Genomic DNA, 18,588 nt, shown 5'->3' on the forward strand with positions numbered 1-18,588 from the left:
CAGAGAGGACAAAACATACACACACCTGGACTCACATAAATACCTGGACCCTTTTACACTTGATTCGACACTGACACTTTATGATAATTTATGGTAAATACTTTTGTCTTTTTTTATAACCAAAGTTTTTTTTTTTTTTTTATTTGTATACTTGTTTTTATTATTGTGGTTATTAGCCTACTGTTATCTTTATACTGTCTTCCTCTTTTTCTCTCTATATTTTTTACTTCTTGCTAAAAACGGATGCTGAAAATTTCAATTTCCTTGCGGGAGTCATCCCAAAAGGATTAATAAAGAGAAGTCTAAGTTTGAGTCTAAAAAAAGAAGAAACAAAAAGATGAAAAAAAACAAGAACAGTATCTACATTACTGAAAACGGTTTATCTTAAATCTCATTTTGAAGACATTTCTTTGAGGCACCAATTCTCAATCCTATAATATCGCCAAAATATCGAAATCGAGGAATTAGGACAATAATATTGAGATATCGGATTTCCTCCATATCGGCCATCCCTAAAGCCACTTTCCTTCCCGGAAAAGTGAAGATTCTTCTCATGTCATCACTATCAGAGAGCCTATCTTCCCGCTCTCTGTACGGCTGTTGACTGCAGCACGTGCACTGTGCTGTAGGTGGAGTTTGTGTTTTTAAAGTCAGTGTAAAGTGATACTTGAGGACAGGACGGGAAGGTGGAGCAGGGCAGAGCAGAGCAGAGCCAAGCCGAGCCGAGAGAGAGTTCCTAAACGCACATTCCTCTGTCCTCAGCTTGGGGGACGCTATGCGGTTGGAAGCTAGCTGTGACCGTCGCTGTGACTGAACCGACGGGCTAAACGGAGCTCCACCAGAGTACATTTCCCTCCGTCTCCTACCACACTTCTACTTTCACTTTCCCAGCGGAGGAGCGGAAACAGAACCTTAACAGTCGATTTCCTGGATGGAAACGGACAGTCTGCTGAGTGTGAACGGAGTGTCCGGGGACTACGGCACCTCGCCGGGCGCAGAGGACCGCGGGGCCCCGGGCAGCAGACCGATGTCGTACACTATGTCCGGGGACTTGTGCAGGGTCGGCGGGGACACAGGTGAGTGGAAGTGTATTACACTCTCAGGACGGTGGCCTTTCCTCTGTTATTCGGTACAAAAAAAAGCCAGTGGAAAATGATTGTAATGTATATTATACATGAAAACTCACATATAAAAAAAAAAAAAAAAAAAAAAAAAAAAAAAAAAAAAAAAAAAACTTTACTCAAATACATGAGTGGAGGTTTACAGATCCTTTACTTAAGTACCTACTAATGGGCTGCCACACTGGTAGGATACACTTTACAAGTAAAGTCCTGCATTTAAAATGTTACGTATAAGTAACCTATAATCTGGGAAAGGTACTTAAAAGTATTACAAATAAAAGTAGCCTACTTAATGCAGAAAATTCCCACATTTTATAAAGTAGAATACATACCAACAAACTGTCAATCAGCTAAGCTGTGTCAGACACCAAACAAGATGGACCACAAAAGCGTCACGTTCGATAGTTTATAAAGGGTTGGGGGTATGGAGTTTCAGAGGTACCGGGAATCCAAATCAGCACTTTGTAGATCCCCAGTAGAGACAGGAGCTGGATGATCCTGGAAGTCCAAGCAGGCGAACACGGAAGCAAGTGACGGATCCGGGATCACCAGTAGAGAGTCAAAAAAAGGCTTTTCCCAAAACAGGCAGGTAACCGGTACTGGTAGCAGACGATCTGACAAGTGAGGACTGAAAAACAAGGCGTTATATACAGGACATGATGAGTGGTGAATGCAGTGCAGCTGGTAGGTAACGAGGGTGAGGCAGAGCAGAAACAGGTGAAAGTCATCAAACGCCAATCAGCGTGTTGCCAGGCAGAGAGAGAGCTCATGACAAGCTGGGCAATATATTGATATTATATCGATATCGTAGCCTAATATGAAACTATATATCATCTTAGATTCTAGATATATCGTCATATCGTGATATGACATAAGTGTTGTCTTTTCCTGGTTTTAAAGGCTGCATTACAGTAATAATGTACTTTCTGAACTTACCAGACTGTTGTAACTGTTGTATTATTTGCCTTTACCCACTTAGTCATTATATCCACATGATGATTATTTATCAAGAATATTATTGTGTACATTTTTTGTGAAAGCACCAATTGTCAACACTACAATATCGGTCAATATCGAGGTATGTGGTAGAAAATATTGTGATATTGGATTTTCTCCTTATCGACCAGCCTTACAATCAACTAAACAAGTGTTTAATGGTCTAACCATTTCAACTGGACTTAAAGGCCATCATATTTTTGGGTAGTTAAATGTGTAGTTAAATGTGCAAAAAAAAAAATCTGTAATTAACTAACTAGTACCTAAAGCTGTCAGATGAATGTAGTGGAGTAACAGGTTTTTGTCTCTGGTATGTAGCGGAGTAGAAGTAGAAAGTGGCATAAAAAGAAAAGACTCAAGTAAAGTACAAGTACCTGAAATCTTTACTTATAAGTACAGTACTTGATTAAATGTACATACGTACAGTGTCCACCACTGGTGGTGGAGTAATGTTCAGATTCTTTAATACAAGGGTCTTCTTCGTTTGGACCTCTTAACTGACAGAGAGACAGATCAGGGACCCCTTACCACATGTATTGTATACATTAATTTGCATATTAAGCTGGGCCTACAATAGAGTGTAGGGCGGCCTAAAGCTTTCATACATAGCTTTTTTTTTGCATAGAATACTAAGCTATTAAAAAGCCTAATAATTGCATAATTGTAAAAATCATGTTTTAATGATGAACATACATGTAGCACAGTGAATCCTATGATTAATGTATCGTGACTATACCTTATCTATAGGACCTTACTTATAGGCAAGTAAGCAGTGGGAATTTATATTTGCTAAAATTCTGTTGGATGCATTGACTCTGAGGACCCCCTAAGGGTCCCGGACCCACTGTTGAAGATCCCTGCTTATTACAAGCATAACAATGCAAAATTCCTTCAGCAAAAGTCCAAGTGGCCTATTCAAAACTTTACTCAAATAAAAGTAGGCCTACAAGTACAACTATCAAACTAAAGTAATTCAGAAAAATAGTCCCTATCAGCATGGCAGGTCAACCCCATATAGGGCCCCTACTGACACCAGCAGCACCAACTGGCCCTCAGTAAACCGAGTAATAAATTAAGTGAGCATTCCACTTTGTTAGGCTCTTTAAAGCTAATCTAGTTATAGCAGCAGTGTCCTGTGACTCAGATGAAAGGTTTCACTCACTGTCAGTCACTTTATGTTCGGCTCCACTAAGGTTTTATATAATTCTAATGCCACATCAGGGTCAGGACGTGTTATTAGAGGACTTTCATAGGGATGGGTCTATATGCTGATAGTAGGCAACAATCACAAGAACATTTTCAAGGTTGATAATGGAAGGAACGGAGCGATGTTTGGGGAAATCCTCTTCTTTCCCTGTCTGACACAGAGTCAGAGGAATAGATCGGTCTGCGTGCCCAGTATAGAAATAGACCTGTGATGTTTTTAGCCTAGCTTAGCACAAAGACTGGAAAAAGAGGGAAACTACTACCATAGCTCCATCAAAAGTGAAAACACACACGGCAACAACTACAAGACCATCTTATATGAATGTTGCACCCTTTTAGCTTGCGATCTAGACACCAATGCTTCACAGAGTCCAGATTTGTTTAGTGCTATAACAATGTGCAAACCTTTTTTGTATGTTTTTTGACAATGTGCAAACCTGGTAACTTCAGTGTGAGGACAGGTTGGATAATTGATTCAAGTATGAGTGTGTTTTCACATGTAGTCCTTTTTGGGGCATTTTAGGCCTTCATTATGCAGGACCCCCGAACCAAAGTCCGGACCGAGGTTCATGCTTTTGTTACATTGTACTCATTTGATTCGGTTAGTTGTGGTTTCACACCACACTAAAGATCTCTACATGATATATGTACATCCTGTTGTCATCACACATGAGAGCAGCGTCTCACGATACTTGTGATTGATTTGTTTGTAGGTGGGCTTTCCCGGCCTCTCGTATCTTCTTTCTGGAGTCTGAATTTTTTCTGATCGCTGCTCATCCCGTGCCAATGCGGCTCTTTTTGTTTTATTGCATTAACCCGGGAGCTTTACTTGGGTTTTGAGGAGCTGTGGCATTTATTCAGAGACAAACTGAAACCTACACTGTACATTTACTACCTCTTCCAACCTGGGGGGACCGAAGCAGGAAAGGTTATGGAGCCCCCCAAGGGGACATGAAGGGGGGGGGGGGAAATCAAGGACAAAATAAATATAAAAAAACATGTACTGGGGACAAACAGTTTTGCGAGATCTCGAGTTTTATTTGCAAGATCTTGTCTTTGACAAGTTCTTGCAAATCCATCAAACAATAAGGCTAACCCAGCTAACCTAGCTAGCTAGCTATCTCAAGTTTTATTTGCGAAATCTTGACTCGACTACGAGCTAGCTAGGTAGGTTAGCATTATTGTTTGTTGGATTTGCAAGAACTTGCGAATAAAACTCGATATCTCGCAAAATAAAGTCAAGAACTCGCAAAAGTGATTGTTCTAGTACATGTTTTATTAATTGGAATGTTTTTTTCTTCTCCATGTCAAAGTCGAGATCTCACAAATATTTCAAGAGATCTTTGTCTACAAGTGTTTTTTGTCATTTCTTTTTTTTTTTCTTGATTTTTTTCTCCTCCATGTCCCCTTGGGGGCTCCGTAAAAGGTTCACTAGTGTGGCTTTAAATTATAATAACAGTGATGCAACATGCAGTTTATAACAACATAATTCATAATGTTTCTTGAAATTTGAATTTAAAAGGGCTGTACTGTATATTAAAGAGCTCATGTTCTGCTCATTTTCGGCTTCATAATTGTATTTAGAGGTTGTACCAGAATAGGGTTATGTGGTTTAATTTTCAAAAAACACCATCTTTTTTGTGTTACTGCACATTGCTGCAGCTCCTCTTTTCACCCCGGGTGTTGAGCTCTCTGAGTGAGGCATCTCACTTCTGTTCCATATTTTGTCGGGAGTGTTACAAAGTGACAAACGTTTGTCACGGAAGTAAAGGCGGGACTACAACAGAGCTCTTCGGGGCAGTTGGTGAAAAATGTTTCTGTTGGAGCTGATAAATCCCTTTGGGGGGGGACTTTGACCTTATGCACAAAAAAGATATATAACACAACAACGGAAAAGGGAAGAAGCCAAAAAGCACAATATGAGCACTTTAATGTACATCATAAACTCATAAGTCTCTCCTACTGTCCTGTGAGGTCACCTGACCAGACGCTGTGATGTCTGATAGCTGATTGGAGTGGAAGCTCATATAATTGAATGAAGCGGCTGACAAAATGAATGTGAGTACAGGAACAGATTGTACCCAGCAGAAAAACATGAAATCACATAATTTTGTCTTTTTTAATGAAGCCTAAACAATCAAACCACTGTGGAGAAAGCCTTAAATTATGTCTATGTATTTAACAGTATGACTAATATGAAATGTAAATGAAGCCATTTATACCCACGCACCTCATGAGATGGGCTTCAGATTTTTTTTCAGCCTGGACCCTATTTTCCCATGTTTATGTACAGTGACTGATGAGTGGTGACTACAGTCTTTGAAATTGGTCCAGTATCAAGCAAGTCAAAAAACAAGCTGCACTGTAATGTTAATGGACAATTGCGCACCCTCAGTTTTTTTGCCTCAGACAGACTCTTATACAGATTATTATTCTAAGTGTCTGACAACGTTATGGAAGAGATAGACCTTATTGTTAAAAAGTAATCATTTTTGTTTAACATGACGCATCCCCCCTCTATTTAAATAAACAGCAATTTTATCATTAACACAAAAAACACACTTCATTCAAAGTCGTCACTCTCTGGTTTGGTTGCAATAAATTCTTAATTCACTCATTTACATGTGGAATGAACTGGCTCTATACACACTAAAAGTACTGTTTATTTCAATGGAGTCTGGTGAGTTTGGCAGTTTCAGAGCTGTTTCTGCTTACTCATCTGCCCATTAGGACCAATTTCAAAGACCTTTGTTCAAATTAGTCACTTAGGCACCAATGCATGGGAAAATAGACTCAAGGTTAAAAAAGAAATACTAATATGAACCTTTAATATTTATATATTATATTAATGTTAGACGTTAATTTAGTTTAAAGTTACTCCATGAACCTAAATCTTGTTTTTATAGCTATATCCAGTCATACTATATGGTTGGTCACTTAAATTCCGTCACAAAAAGGTTAACAGATAACAATATTGTTTCTTGGATAATTAATGTCAGTGGTGTTGAAAGTCATTCAGTGCAGCATTTTCTCTGACAGATTTCTCGAAGGTTGCTGCAACAAGTGTGAGATAGAAGTGCAGGTTACACCTGTTTATTCTCTGCGGTGTGTGTGTGTATGTGTGTGTTGCAGCAGTGTGTTGCAGCCGTTTCAAGTGTTGTCCTGTCAGTGGCCTCCACCTCTATGACACATCCTGCTGTGAAGGGTTGAGTCAGCAGCACCAAGTGTGTGTGTGTGTGTGTGTGTGTGTGTGTGTGTGTGTGTGTGTGTGTGTGTGTGTGTGTGTGTGTGTGTGTGTGTGTGTGTGTGTGTGTGTGTGTGGCCAGCACTGAGTCATCATGTCTGTCTCTATGTAGCTGCTGGATGGAAAAGTTACACTCATTAAACATAATCACATGACAGCTGTATAGCCTTGAGCCTCTGACAGCTTCTACCCTATTCTGTTCTGATCTATTCACTGCTACTCAATTTTATTTAACTGCATTTCGTTCTAGCACACATTCAACCAGTCTGTTCATGGTTTGCTTGACAGTTTTTGTCCAAATCCTACAAATGTTAACAAATAACAAATTTTATTTGTCATTTTTTACGCTTGAGCAGGGGTTTAGACCTAGTCTTGTTCGTCTTTGTACCACAGCCCTTAGCTATATCCCAGTTCCTGTTCTTTATTTCCCAATTGTGCCTCAAGAAAAAATAACTTTCACCTATGCTCCCAATCCAACCTGTCAAGAAAGAACCATAGACTGTAAAAATAGTAGATGTAGCTTCAGTTACGTCACCTATTGGTTTGGGCACTGCCGTTTTGAAGCCTCGGCTTTGGCAATTTTGCCTTCGCCATACAGTTTTTTTGAAACAGGAAGTGACGATTGCTGACGAGAGGGTGGTGCTGGGGAGGATGACGCTGCCAAGCCAGTCATGGTTGTCACTGCCCAATGTGAAGAGAGGGCAGATTTGAGTCGTGCATGCGTCACTTTGCTATAAGTAGCATATAGGATGCTAACGAGAGACATGTGTAATGTCAGTACAGAAAAATGGACCTACTTAACCAAGTTCATTCACTGCTGGCTACAAGTTAGCATCAAACACAACAAGTGGAATGGCGTTTTGAGCTAACGTTAGCAATCAAACAATCATCGATAGCTAAAATGTTTTTGAAATGACTGCTAGCTTAGCTACAAACTAGCATCAAACACATCAAAGGCTGTCAGTGGAATGGCGTTTTGAGCTAACGTTAGCAATCAAACAATAATAGATTGCTAAAACATTTTTGAAATGATTCCCATCTTTTATTGTTTTAATGAGAAAAGTTTCTTATTTCATGGATTTTGCAAACTTCAGTATGACAATTATGTTGTAAACCGTTTAAATCTGAGCATGCGCGACTCAAATCTGCATTCTCCTTACACTGGGCAGTGACAATGTTAATTGTCATGTGTGCTAAGCTAAATGCTAAACGCTAGGGAAAGTAGCCAAATATTAACCCCTAGTAAAGCAAGTCATCCAGCAGAGATATACCGGCAGGTAAACTACTGCCGCCATTCATCTGTTTGTTCGACAGTACAGAACACCTGCAAACTCTTCCTTAAGTTACCAGCTAACGCTAGAGGTTGCTAGCTAGCACTAAACAACAACATATTAGACCACCAAAAAGTTCCACTTAACTGATGAAGTGAAAACCATCAGTCAAAGTCAAAAACACCCGAAAAACAAGTTCAGTTCTATTTGAATGTACACAGTGCCATGGTTAGCATTGCTAAGCCTCTGTCCTCTGTTCTCTGTCCACAACTCTAAAGCATTGTATGCTTGTTCGTCAATTTAAAAATAAATGGGACCATAATATTCTATATGAACAACTTGCTTTGTTGAAGAAGACTTGAAAGTGAGAAGTAGGCTTGTTTTCTCATAGACTTCTAGCATGCAGGTTTAAGGCACTTCAACATTCGCTTCACTTTTCAGACCTGGAAGCTATGTCCTTTATTTTTACAGTCTACGGAAAGAACTAACTTCCACATCAGCTCCCAGTCCAACCAGTTCTACAGACAACAATATCTCAGACAGTTACTGCTGTCTGTTTAGTCAGAGAACTATGCTCTGAAACCGAAAATCAACATCACCCAACATCGCTTAGAGCACCTTTAAGTTATTTACTGAGTGAAGGAACACATTGGGATTCGGGACTGTGACTGTGATCACAGTACTCAGAGCACAGATGACATACTGTATGTTACAAGTTAAGTTAAGGTTAATTCTTCTTCTTCTTCTGGAAGTGTTCAGATGGTCCTTCTCACACTTTCTCGATCCACAGATGATGAGGACCTCTACATCCAACAAGCTGTTGTATTCATCGAAGATGCCATACAGGTAAGAACAATGACTTTCTTACTTATTTCACGTTTGCTTAAAGGGTGAATGAACATGCAAAGGCATTAACGAAACCGTATCATATTGTGGGTAGAGTTGGACCTTAGAAAGTTCTTCATGCTCATTCTCCTTTATGAATTCACCTTACTTTAAGATGTCTTGGATAACAATATCTACCATAGGTTATAGTTTATGAAAACAAACCTAAGGTTGTTGAACTTTGATCACAACCCCTGAAATTTTGAGCTTTATGTGAAATGTATGCTTCAGTTCTGTTTTTTGTTTTTTTAAACTAAGGAACACTGCAAAAGTCAGACCTTTCCCTCAGCCCAAAGATTAGCAAAAAAGTCTTGACTGCTGTCTTCTTCCCTTTGTGTGCTTGCTTATAGTATCGGTCCATCAACCACCGGGTGGACGCCCGCTCTCTCCGCCTGTATCGATGGTACTACTCCAGGATATGCCAGTGGTAAGTTCTCACTTGCTCAGGCCAGGTCATGTATTCATTAAACTGTATCTGAGTTGATGTTTGCAAGATTTATGGCCACATATCTGCAGGGACAGATAGAGCTTCCAAAAGGCTCTTTTCACAGACAAATTGAATTCCATTTAATTGCGACAGAATAGAACTGAGCCGTTGTTAATGTTATTAGTAACACTTGTGCTTTTCCTGCAATCACAAGTCAAACAAGAAATGTGTTTTTTGTACTTTAAACATCTAATACGTACACAAAACAATATAACACACTTGTAAAATTTTCTTAGAGTAGAAAATCAGTCCTCACTGGCCAAAAATCCTTAGAAAGCTTTTTTTTACCTTTTACACTCAGGTATAGAAATTGGCTGTAGAAGTGTTGATAGATAGAATTTGTTATCTGTGGACAGAGGCAGGCTAGCTTTGTACCCCATGGATGTATTACAAAAACTGGATATAGTGTGCGCGGAGCACACCCTTCATATTTTGAATGGTTGTGGGGGTCAGAAGAAATCATACTATCAGTATCTACTGATTTACAGACATCTCTTTAGCTATGGAAGTCTATAGGAAAACTCTTTTTGGGCCAGAGGGTATTGCGTTATTGGTCAGGAGTTGCAGTTCCTATGTTCATTTGCTGCAAAGTTCGGAGCCCTACCTCAGGGCCTGTTGAACTGTTCCTTTAACAATGGGGACGTAAGGATTGTAAATGGTGATAACGACTTTTTTTGAGCATGAGATAACTTTAGAAAGCACCAGCTGGTAAGCCTCATTAACTCACTGAGATGGAGAAATGATCTTTCCATTTTGTTTTCTACCAAGCCTCTATTTATTTGTCTTTTCACTCACCCATCCTTCCCTGCACCAGGGGCTTGGGCCTAACCATTGCGGTGGTGTTGTTGCTGGCATTCGTGGAGCGCCCGTCCTCCCTGTCCGTCTCCTCGGACCCCCGGTATCGCTCTCCACCCTGGGAGCCTCCTTGCGGCTTCACCGAAAGCATCGAGATGGTCTGCCTCGTCATCTTTTCTCTTGATCTTGCTGTTAAGGTAAGCACAAAAGAAAAGATTTGAAGATTGGCAGCTGTCTCCTTAAACAAAGGTTTCAACATGGATGTTTCCAAATAATTTTGCTGCTTTTGATAGCTATTACCTTCCCAATTGTCCGTTTCAACCACTGCACTCCATCTGTTTTGTCCTCAGAGCTACTTGATTGGCTGGGAGGAACTCAGAAAGAACAAATGGCTGATCGGCTACACAGTTGTCATTTCAGTCTCCACCATCGACTGGGTGCTTTCTGTCAGCATGGTGTGTGATGAGGTGAGCCTGTCCTCCGTCATGCTCCTCTTAGCATGTTGTGCTTAGAGGAGTGCAGTGTACCATCATTACCAGCTGACAAGGCTGGCCAAGTGCTGACACAGTTAAAGGAGCCAAAATGCATGACTCAGCGAGGAGTAGATGCAAGTGTAGAATTTATTACAACAGAAAAATCAAGGCTTACGTGAGTCTTAAACAGGGTGTCTGCGGGGTCTTTAAAAGTCTTAAAAAGACAAAAAATTCAAAAAGTTTTACATTTGCTTAAGAATTGTGTTCTAGGGACAACCTCTAGCTCACCCAGTAAGAGCGTGTGCCCCATGCAGGCTGAGTCTTTTGCGGCGGCCCGGGTTTCAGTCCGACCTACGACCCTTTGCTGCATGTCATCCGCCATCTCTCTTCACCTTTTCTGTCCATCAACTGTCATCTATCACTAGCTAATAAAGGGAAAAAAGCCCCCCAAAATATCTTTGACCCCAGCTATGGGGAAGTGCAAGTTTAGCGATGTTTCCAGACTCTCACATCGACATTTTTTTTATGTTGTGATAGAGTTCTTAAATTTTATTTATAATGTTCATAAAAATGTCTTAAAAAGTCTTAAGTTTGACTTGGTGAAACCTGCAGAAATCCCATTAAAGTGCAATGATCCAGACCAAGGATAGAAAGTTCCATAATAACAACTGAACTTCACCCCAGCATCACAAGGTCCAAGCCCAGGGGTTAAGTAGTTACCGGGTACAGGATCAAGCAAGACTCAACAACTATGAGGCTACAGCAGGGGACATTATATACAGGGACAAACGAGCAGGGAGGGAGCAAACAGGTGAAACAGGAAACGACACATGAAACTAAACACTACAAAATAAAACAGGAGGAGGAGGAGGAAGCAACAAAACATAGGGCATGAGTTAACAAAATAAAACAGGAAATATAACAACAGAAAACCACAACCATAACACCAGCAACCCAACATTGAGTAATAGAATGGGTTTGTCATAAAGAAGGGAGAAACCAGATTGTAGGCCATTCTTATAACCAGTCCTTGTCCTTGGGCAAGACACTGAACCCTGAGTTTGGAGATCTGTGAGTCAAGCTCATAACTCTCATCTTTTCTGTCCTACAACTGTGTTGCCAAATTCATTTCCTACTTAAATTAAGAAAATAGCTCTTCATGTTGTTTTTTTTAATATCTTGACAATTTATTAAAAATAATGCCTCTTTGGACATACTACTGTCTACTACCACTATCTAGACGAGACCAGGGCACAGTCTTATCTCAGCAAGCTCTTTGGTACTTCCCTTAACAGAAGATATAATAACTTTTGGTAGGCAGCACGGTGGCTCAGTGGTTGGCACTTCTGCTTCACCGCAAGAAAGTTCTGGGTTTGAATTCAGGTTGTCCTGTTGTTGTGGAGCATTTGCATGTTCTCCCCTTGTTTGCTTGGGTTTCCTCTGGGTGCTCCGGTTTCTTCCCACTAGGACTACAGTTGAAAATTAGCCGACTGGCTAACACTTTACAGAAATGTTGATTAATGTGCATTGTCTTAATCAAAGAAATAAATCTACTACTCAGGGTTAAAATCCAATATTTGTTAATGTCAAATTAGTTTGTTATAAGGTAAATTCATGTATCCCTTTAAATGAATTAAAGGGGACTTTACTGATAGTCAACAAACAGCCAATGGTCTCCCTACTCACAGGCCAGCAGAAAAAGGTCCCGCTGACACGTTTGACACAAACTGCGTTACTTGAAGGTTTGCTGGCGACCCTAGGGCTTTTTCTGGGACTACGGACTATCCTTCCGCATAAGGACACAAAGAGTAGAAGCAGATCCAGAGAGACAGTTGTCCCTCTCTCTTTGTCAAACTCAGACCAAACTCAGACAGAATATAAACTAAGATGGGGTTATTTCTCACCTGATATGTTTTCAGAAACGTATTTCAGCTTACCGACAACCTTGCATTACATCACCCACCAGCAGGAGCGTTTAAAAGGTGCAGTGCATTTTGGTACCATGGCATTTTAAGCAAAAGAAAAGCCCCTTTTCTCTGTTTTCTCTGGCCATGTAGCACCAATTTAAAAAGCTATTGCGCGTTTCTACTAGACATTTTGCATAGACAGCCCAGTTTACTACACTGGCAGTTTAGTAAATGAGATTGCATTTTGAATAAATTTGAATATTGTAAATATCCATTTTAGGGAGGATAAAAGGTATATCTGTTGTCCGCATCTTATAGTCAACACAGTTGAAAACTCTGTAAAGGCAGACTTTGTAGTTCAAATGATTTACAGTTCTGCTGAAATGCATGTTCCTGTTCTCGTGAGTTTGCTTACCAAGATAATACCCCCAACAGGGCCTACTCTGTGTTAAAAGGGCCTAGCGAATTTAAGTGAATCATGATTGCCCTGCATTCAGAAAAGTGATCCCGTCTCCTCTCTGTTAATCAGAAACTTCGAGTACGGCGACTCCTTCGGCCTTTCTTCCTCCTGCAGAACTCGTCCCTGATGAAAAAGACACTCAAGTGCATCAAGAGGACTCTGCCAGAAATTGCCAGGTACGTGACTCCTTAACACCGGCAGCGCTAGATCTGCTGCTGGAAAGTGATCTTCTCTTCTTCATTCGTGGTCACTCTATGCAACATAAGTCAAGCTATTTATTATTATGCTTTCTTATGTTTTCTGGTAGGTGTGTGAATCTTGACTGGCCTCGCGGTTCAATTCCATTACGATTGTCCTGTCAGCGATTCAATACGATACAATATCACTATGCGTCACGGCAAATTCAAGCAGTCAGATACAAATGACCTTTTTATTGCAACTGCTTTTTAAAAAAGACACTTCCTGAATGTAGCGGAGTCTGAACACAACAGACAACAGGCAGAAGCAATAAAAGCAGCAACCGGGAAATCATCAAACAACATCAGTAGGCAATAATTGGTAATGGTCTGTCACTGCATCGACGCAGAATCATCCACGTCCACATCGCGATGCATTGATGCAATGATACATTTCAGCGCTCCTATTTTCTGGCCACTGTGACCACATGCTAAAACTCAGTGTAGTTGTAGAAATGAGACATAAAACTGTCAGCAAACTGGCTCAGTAACAGTGTTGGGCAAGTTATTTCAGTTACTCATTACTCACTAATTGAGAAAGTACATATAATATATATAATACTTTATTAATTAGTAATAAATATGGCTGTTAATCAAGTAAAGGTCCCATGGCATAAAAGCTTCACTTAATGAGGTTTTTTAAGAGTTCCCCCAGCCTGCCTATGGTCCCCCAGTGGCTAGAAATGGTGATAGGTGTAAACCGAGCCCTGGGTACCCTGCTCTGCCTTTGGAAAAATGAAAGCTCAGCTGGGTTGATGTCGGATCACCTTTAGCCCACCGATTAAAAAAAAAAAAAAAAAAAAAAAAAAAAAAAAAAACGTGTTTAAAAATTAAAAAAATGAGCGTCATTAAAAGGAGATTGCGTGAGCTTGTTATTATTGCGTTCATTTTGACAGCCCTGGTATAGGGTTTTAACGGTATGAAAAATGTAACCTCACGGTTATAGTGACCAAAATTATCACGGTTTTCGGTATTATTTGCGGTATTTTAACCGTGTGTTCAATGCCTTTAGCAGCAACTTTTTTTCCTGCACGTTGTGCAGACAGGATGTCTATCTTCTATCAACTGTCCTTCTGCATTCTCATAATAACCAAAATATGCCCATGCTTCAGACTTAGTCCTCTTAGAGGGCTGATAAATGTCCTGTGCGCTGTCATCTCCGCCTTCTGCTATGATTCCAACTTCCAGAAACGCACACTGACGGCTATGCTTGAGGAGCGTCAGATGAAGCGTCGGATGAAGCTGGGAAAGACTAAACACATGTTTTCCACACCGTGATAACAATGTTATTTTATATGAAAACGGTAATTGTTAACGTCAACATTTTCATCGTAGTTTTACTGTTACACCGGTAATGGTTACATCCTTACCCTGGTAGTTGGTTCCATTCTGAGCAGCATGAAGGGGCGGAGGGAGGTGGGGGTGGAAGCCTTTGTATGGTGAGCTCAGCACCATGCACGTTACTCAATGTACAAACTAAAACAGTGACACCAGCAGTTGGCCCACTTATCTTCGCTTATTTTTTTCACCATTTAACAAATAAAAACCCGGGGCGCATGGGTAGCTCACCTGGTTGAGCGTGCGCCCCATGTACTAAGGCTCAGTCCTTGTCGCAGCGGCTGCGGGGTTCGGTTCTGACCTGCATCCCTTTGCTGCATGTCATCCCCCTCTCTCTCCCACTTTCCTTGACATATCTGTACTATAAATAAAGGCAATAAAAGCCAAAAATATAATCTTTAAATAAGAAATGAAACAGCCACCACAGTCTCCAGAGACTCTCACTTCTGCCAGCGGGTCGCTGCTTCCCTGTAATGTGGCCACAGATGGATCATGATAGACTCATGATCATGATATACTCTGACTGCACCACCTCACTGTAATATAGTGACTAGTGACTGGGTGACAGTGACCAATGGCGCGTCCCAGTTCAAAAACTGTATTGAATTTCAATAAATTGAACAATAAGCAGGATTGTTTGCAGGGTATGATTGGTACTATAGATGTGTTACAGTTATTTCCGACACCAATATTAAAGACAATGTTTGGTGAATGAGACAAACATCCTCAAATTGTTGTACTGTGCTTTAGGCAAAGTTGCTGAGGCTCATGGTTTGGGTAGAATATAGAGCCATCAGCCAAACTGAACTAAAGAAAGGAGTTTTAAGAAATACATTTGAAATTTAAAGTGATGCATCTACTATTGCATCTACCTGTAACATTAAGTTTTTTAAGAAAGTTTTTTGTTTTCATGGACTGTTTCTTTGAGAAAAAGAGAAAGATTAAGGCTCTTTACTGACTCCTGTGTGTGTGTGTGTGTGTGTGTGTGTGTGTGTGTGTGTGTGTGTGTGTGTGGTGTGTTGTGTGTGTGGGTGTGTGTTTCCCTTGTGTGTCCAGTGTCATCCTGCTGCTGGCGCTCCACCTCTGCCTCTTCACTATGATCGGCATGCTGCTGTTTGCTAAAAGTGAGGTGGGTTCAGGTGTGTGTGTGTGTGTGTGTGTGTGTGTGTGTGTGTTGTGTGTGTGTGTGTGTGTTGTGTGTGGTTTGTGTGTGTGTTTTGTGTGTGTGTGTGTGTGTGTGTGTGTGTGTGTGTGTGTGTTTCAAGGTTTGTTGTAAAGCCTGCCACTTGCCTGTCATTGAAAATAGAGTTGAAAAAATAGAGACGTACATTTGAAAACAATAATATCTTAAACTGACCCAGGATAGGTTGGATGTTTGGGATATAAAATATGTGTAAACCAGAGCTAAGCTTTTCCTCACTAGTTGGTGGAGGCCTCCGGTCCCGATGGAGGAAAGTGATAGCAGAATATAAAGCCATTTGAGGCCCAAACAATTTCCAAGAAATTCTAAGTAAGAAAACCTCCACCAAAATCTCACCAACATTTGTATTAACCTGACCCTGAAACACAACGTCTGTTTTGGTGTATTGAGTTTGTCTAGACAGGGATGGTAAATTAAAAAAGTCTGTGTAATATTAATTAGTTGATAAAATATAGATAGGTAGAGGTATGTAGTGGGTATGACTTTACTGTGAGGGAAGAGAGGGAGCCCCAAACAATGCATTGAATCAGAGGAAAAACAGGCTCTTCTCTCATTGGTCGGCCGTGATTATGTTCCAAAGCCCAAATATACACACCCCCACAGCTCCGTGGAAAGGTGCAGCATCATTGTATTCTGAGTGAATGGATATCTGTGTCAGTCAGGATAATGAGACATTGAAGGGCAAAGCTGCGGTGCATGTGGTTATTGGCTGGGGGTTACACACCCGCGTGGCGCCCAAAGGCTTTATGTTACCACCAAGAAAGGTCCTTCACACAACAAAAGAAAAAAGAAAAGACACAAGGCAAACAGACACCCCCACACACTTCTAGTTAGTCATATTTGATTATTGAGAGGGATTTCTTTTGTCTATACATTGTTTTCATTGCTGTAGTAGATACTCATTTATTTACTCTGAAACATGTTTTACTTTTATAGAAAGACGAAAGCTTTAATGTGAGACTGTAGTGAATTGCAGAGGCTAATACAACAGCTAGCCCAGAGGTGACATGATAAAAGACACTTTATCTGTCTTTGTAACATATCTAATTGAAGATTTAATTACTCTTTTGGGTAATTTATATATTATTGGTCCCATATTGTAAAAAGTGAGATTTCCATGTCTTTTTTAAATATAAAGCAGGTTCATTTGTCACATAAATACTTTTCAAACCACTCCATCCACAGAGAAATGCACATGGTCCGTATTCAGAATTCAGTCTTTAAACAAATTGTCAGGACTTCTGCACGGTTGTGATGTACTATAAGTGTACCACAAATAGAAAGTGCCACTACAGTGCCATTACAGTCATTCCCTGGCTGCAGTGACGGCACAGAGACTCAGAGAACGCAGATGTGAAAGACCTGGAAAGGCTGACCAATCAGAGCACACTGGACTTTTTTAGGAGGAGGGCTTAAAGAGACAGGTGCTAAAACGAAGCGTTTCAGATAGAGGGTGAATGCAGGTATATTCAGAAAGACAATATGAGAAAAATAAAATGTTTTTTGAACATTAAAGCATGTAAACATGTTCTAGTAGAAACCCAAAATACAATTATGAAACTGAAAGGAGCATGATATTGGACCTTTAATATGTCAATTAATCAAGAAGCCTACTTTCTACAAGATATCAAAACTAATAAATAAACGCTTGCCACAAGTCATCTGATGGTTAAGTAATGTATTTTGTTTATTTATAACAAGTCTTTATATTGAAGAAGCTGAAACCAAATTCTTGATTTTTTCTTCTTCTTAATTTTCTGTGCCATATTAACAAATGTGTAGATAGATAGATAGATAGATAGATAGATAGATAGATAGATAGATAGATAGATAGATAGATAGATAGATATTTAGTGATCCCAATAAAATAGGAAATTACCGTGTTGCAGCAGCAAAATCAGTCACACAGCACAGAATATAAATATAAAGGAAATACTAGGATACAATATACTGTACATACAAACAATATACATGAAATAATAAGTCTGTAGAGAAAACAATACAATATCTCTCCCCTCTGTTCATCACTCTCCCGCTGTGTTTGTGTTCAGGATCCGGACAAGAACGAGGAGTGGAAGCTCCATTTCAGATCCCTGCCTAATTCCCTCACGTCTCTGCTGGTGTTGCTCACCACTGCCAACAACCCAGATGGTACATCGCCACTCGCGTGATAAACATGCCATGTAGGCTGATTACAGTTATTTATTTTTGTGATGAAACTAAAATTTCTTGTGCCCTGTCACAGTGATGATCCCTGCCTACTCCCTACACAGAGCCTACTCCATCTTCTTTGTCACCTTCAGTGTGATTGGTAAGTGATACTAGATTGTTGTGTGTCAGCTGAAGTGACTTAAAGTGATAGTACATTATTGTTGTTGTTGAAGCCAGTGTTGTAGTCGAGTCACTAACTGTCGAATCCGAGTCAAGTCTTGAGTCCCCAGTGTTCGAGTCAGAGTCCAAGCCTGAGTCACCAAAGAACTCCATCGTTTGGGGTGGCAGTAGCTCAGTCAGTAGGGAGTTGTGTTGGGAACTGGTGGGTTGCTGGTTTAAGTCCCCTGATGGTGGTGGATTTGTAGCTGGAGAGGTTCCAGTTCACCCCCTGGGCACTGTTAAGGTGCTCTTGAGCCCAACTGCTCGGGGTGCCTTTCCATGGGCAGCCCACTTACTCTGACATCTCTCAATTTAGGACATGTATTGGTACTGAGTTTGTATAATAGCAACAGATTGCGGGATTAATAAAGTATACATTTTATCACTGCCTATTGAACATAAAAGTAGTCCGAAATTTCCTCCAACTTCCAAGTCTTATTTCATGAATGTTCCATTCCAATTTCATAAATCATTGAGTCCAAGTCTGAGTCAACAAAGAAGGATCCGAGGGTTAGTTAAGTCACCACCATTACCTTAGTTCGAGTCAGAGTCTAGTCCTGATTCCAGAGAATAGCAACTTGAGTCCGAGTCCAGGACT

General features: G+C 40.4%; 2 protein-coding genes across 4 annotated transcripts in view; both read left to right on the forward strand.

Annotated features, from left to right (window-relative positions):
• Positions 1–15,800, forward strand: part of nadsyn1 (NAD synthetase 1) — a 47,255-nt gene extending 31,455 nt beyond the window's left edge. The window contains exon 22 of the transcript XR_004335447.1: positions 15,786–15,800. The gene's annotated coding sequence lies outside the window, so the exon portion shown is untranslated. The remainder of the gene's footprint in view (positions 1–15,785) is intronic.
• tpcn2 (two pore segment channel 2) overlaps positions 608–18,588 on the forward strand; it is a 224,090-nt gene continuing 206,109 nt past the window's right edge. The window contains exons 1-9 of one of the 3 annotated variants that reach the window (XM_032538251.1): positions 608–1,076; positions 8,629–8,684; positions 9,074–9,150; positions 10,025–10,202; positions 10,356–10,472; positions 12,915–13,021; positions 15,476–15,548; positions 17,672–17,771; positions 17,866–17,931. In XM_032538251.1, coding sequence (XP_032394142.1) covers positions 932–1,076; positions 8,629–8,684; positions 9,074–9,150; positions 10,025–10,202; positions 10,356–10,472; positions 12,915–13,021; positions 15,476–15,548; positions 17,672–17,771; positions 17,866–17,931 — 919 coding nt within the window. In that variant the 5' untranslated portion in view covers positions 608–931. Of the gene's footprint in view, positions 1,077–4,726; positions 5,382–8,628; positions 8,685–9,073; positions 9,151–10,024; positions 10,203–10,355; positions 10,473–12,914; positions 13,022–15,475; positions 15,549–17,671; positions 17,772–17,865; positions 17,932–18,588 lie in introns of those variants that run through there. The other 2 variants (XM_032538250.1, XM_032538252.1) reach the window with 2 other exon arrangements.

This window comes from Etheostoma spectabile, chromosome 15 (assembly GCF_008692095.1).
Source record: "Etheostoma spectabile isolate EspeVRDwgs_2016 chromosome 15, UIUC_Espe_1.0, whole genome shotgun sequence".
Lineage (NCBI taxonomy): Eukaryota > Metazoa > Chordata > Actinopteri > Perciformes > Percidae > Etheostoma > Etheostoma spectabile.